This window comes from Sinocyclocheilus rhinocerous, unplaced genomic scaffold, assembly GCF_001515625.1.
Source record: "Sinocyclocheilus rhinocerous isolate Xijiao unplaced genomic scaffold, SAMN03320098_v1.1 scaffold2032, whole genome shotgun sequence".
Classification (NCBI taxonomy): domain Eukaryota; kingdom Metazoa; phylum Chordata; class Actinopteri; order Cypriniformes; family Cyprinidae; genus Sinocyclocheilus; species Sinocyclocheilus rhinocerous.
In genome coordinates this window covers 906,691-909,946 of record NW_015634013.1, presented here as the reverse complement: position 1 = coordinate 909,946, position 3,256 = coordinate 906,691, and the positions used below count along the sequence as shown (strand labels likewise).

At 42.4% G+C, this 3,256-nt stretch overlaps 1 protein-coding gene across 1 annotated transcript in view; it reads left to right on the top strand.

Annotated features, from left to right (window-relative positions):
* Window positions 1-48: 48 nt before the first annotated feature.
* The window catches only part of LOC107745022 (antigen WC1.1-like), a 3,648-nt gene continuing 440 nt past the window's right edge, over window positions 49-3,256 (top strand). The window contains exons 1-8 of the mRNA XM_016558854.1: window positions 49-121; window positions 771-854; window positions 946-1,263; window positions 1,388-1,690; window positions 1,841-1,912; window positions 2,102-2,409; window positions 2,549-2,762; window positions 2,860-2,888. Coding sequence (XP_016414340.1) covers window positions 49-121; window positions 771-854; window positions 946-1,263; window positions 1,388-1,690; window positions 1,841-1,912; window positions 2,102-2,409; window positions 2,549-2,762; window positions 2,860-2,888 — 1,401 coding nt within the window. The remainder of the gene's footprint in view (window positions 122-770; window positions 855-945; window positions 1,264-1,387; window positions 1,691-1,840; window positions 1,913-2,101; window positions 2,410-2,548; window positions 2,763-2,859; window positions 2,889-3,256) is intronic.

Below are 3,256 nucleotides of genomic sequence, written 5' to 3'. Positions count from 1 at the left end.
CAGGTTTGTCTGTCTACACTCACAGCTCTCTCTAAGAGGAGACACCGGATGACGACTGAAGCCGTTTATGAGGAGATTCAGCACAGACCCACTAATAGACACAGTCTCTTCGCTCAGAGGGGTGAGTAAGCATTTAATGTGTTGAGATAAAAAATGTAATAATTTCAGTAAGTGGAGTAAATTGCATAGATTCATTTGTGGGATCTTGTGTGTATCGTTTGAAATTATATAGGGTTAATTTTATAAGATCCAAAAGAAATGGGGATTTTGGCTAATTTGTGATTGTGAATGTGTCTGATGGTTCTACTTCTCTATAACAGGAAGTATCTTTTCTGAAGAACAGCATTCTGGGTATAAATATGCTGATGAGCTTGTTTCAGGTTAGAGACTGAAATATCATAATGTTACCTGTTACATACAGAAGCATGTATGTATGTTAAATTAATTAAAAGCATTCATGTAGCAAGTTATCTTAGCACAGTTTTAATTAAATAAACCATTTAGGACATAATTCAGATAAGGTATTATTATTAATAATAGCACTAATAATAATAGCACTTCTTGTGTTTATTTACCTCTTTATGATAAATCACTTATATTCATCATTTGTAAGTCGCTTTGGATAAAAGCGTCCCTGCTCTGGTGAGCACATTCACACCACACTGAAGTCATGGGTTTCAGAATAAAACTACACATTTGAACAAATATTTAAAAAGTATATTTAGTATATTTTAGATAAATATTAAATGACAAATAAATACTCTCTCCAGGCAGTAAAGCTCATCTGGGGAACTGCAGCTCTTCACAAACTCTCAAGTGCAGCTCCACACAACAGCTGTCAGTAAAGAACTTTGGTGAGAAAATCAACATCTGGGTAGATTCTTTAGTTATTAGTGATCAAAAATGTGCATGTACAATCACTGTTTTTCTGTCTCTGAATATCAGGTCGCGGGTCCATCAGGCTGGTGGGTTCTGGGGGAGACTGTGCAGGGAGGCTGGAGGTTTTTCACAGCGGCTCATGGGGGACAGTGTGTGATGACTCCTGGGATATTAAAGATGCTCATGTGGTGTGCAGACAGCTGCAGTGTGGAGTGGCCCTCAGTAACCAGCAGGTACCAGCCTGGTTTGGTCCTGGTTCTGGACCCATATGGCTGGATGAGGTGGAGTGTGAGGGGAATGAGACGTCCCTGTGGAGCTGCTCTTCTCCAGGCTGGGGAAAACACGACTGTCAGCACAAGGAGGATGTGGGAGTCGTGTGCTCAGGTAAACATGCTGCTGTATTTTTTCTATTAAAATTAAAATAACATATTCATAGTATATTAATTTGCCCATAATGCCCATTTTTTTAAATTTAGTTTTTTAATGGCATTTTTCCATTTTCATCTAGAGTTTAAAGAGATCAGGTTAACTGAAGGCTGTGAAGGGAATGTGGAGGTTTTCTACAATGGATCCTGGGGTAATGTGTGCTGGAACCAGATGGACAGAGACACAGTGAGTCTGATCTGTCAAGAGCTGAACTGTGGAAAATCAGGTGTTTTGTCTGATTCTACAACAAGAGTGAAATCAGCTCCTAACTGGCTGGATAAAGTTACATGTCGACCACATGATTCAAATCTGTGGCAGTGTCCATCTTTACCCTGGGGACAGAATAACTGTGGTGAAGATGAAGTGGCCGAAATCACCTGCTCAGGTAAGATGATATTTAAATGATTTAATATGGTCTCAGTAGTCATTTTCTTTATATGCCATAATTGTGTGTTAAGTAAACTAAATTTTCTGCAAAACTAAACAGAGCAGGTGGGAAGAGTATTTGTGATTGTTTATTAATGTTTAATTTCAGCGGAGGAGAGTGAAGAGTCTCCTCGGAGTCGTCTGACATGTTCAGCATCACCTCACCAGAGACAGTGTTCAAGTAAGTTTCCTGATAATACATTAGTTAATGTTTCTTTGTTCAAGCCTGTATTTGCCTTATTATATTATTAGCTGTGCACTGGATTATTTGCATTTAAAATCAGTTTAAAATATTTTATATATTTAACCAACTCTGTCTTCAGTTTCAGTGTGTGTTTTGTTGTAAATGTTGTTCTAATGTGTGTTTTAGATCATGTTCCTCTCAGACTGATTGGAGAGGAGGGCCGGTGCTCTGGGAGGCTGGAGGTGTATCATAACGCTGTGTGGGGCTCAGTCTGTGATGATCAGTGGGACATCAGCGATGCTCAGGTGGTCTGCAGGCAGCTGGGTTGTGGAGCAGCACTGAGGGCTGATGGGAATTCAGTCTTTGGTGCTGGTGAAGGTGTTGTGTGGCTGAACAGAGTCGAGTGCAGAGGGAATGAGATTCACCTGTGGGACTGTCCTCTCTCCTTGAACAACACTGACTGCATGCGCAAGAAGCTCGTTACACTCAGCTGTGTAGGTCTGTCAACATTTTTGGACCATCTTGTGTGTTTTAGATCATGTTCCTCTCAGACTGAGTGGAGGGGAGGGCCGGTGCTCTGGGAGGCTGGAGGTGTATCATAACGCTGTGTGGGGCTCAGTCTGTGATGATCAGTGGGACATCAGCGATGCTCAGGTGGTCTGCAGGCAGCTGGGTTGTGGAGCAGCACTGAGGGCTGATGGGAATTCAGTCTTTGGTGCTGGTGGAGGTGTTGTGTGGATGAACAAAGTTGAGTGCAGAGGGAATGAGATTCACCTGTGGGACTGTCCTTTCTCCTTGAACAACACTGACTGCATGCGCAAGAAGCTCGTTACACTCAGCTGTGTAGGTCTGTCAACATTTTTGGACCATCTCAGTTCTAATAATATTTGTGTTTAAATCAATCATTTGCATTATTGTTAATGTGTTTGTGTCTGTTTTGACAGATTTTTCAGTGTCCTCTACAGAGCTGCAGGTGCATGTTTATGTGTGTGTGTGTGTGTGTGTGTGTGTGTCAGTGAGTATCTCTTCCTGTGAGTATTTTTAGATTGTCATAAGGAGGAATGGGTTCATGTGAGGATACTTGTGTGTTTGTTAATAGGCCCAAAAAAGGGAGTTCTGCTTATGATGCTTTTTGGGGCAGTCGTGGCCTATTGGTTAGATAGTCGGACTTGTAACCCGAAGGTCGTGGGTTTGAGTCTCAGGTCCGGCAGGAATTGTCGGTGGGGGGAGTGAATAACCAGCGCTCTCTCCACCTTCAATACCACGACTGAGGTGAAACACCTAGGTGAGACCCTTGAGCAAGGCACCGAACCCCCAACTGCTCCCCGGGCGCCGCAGCAT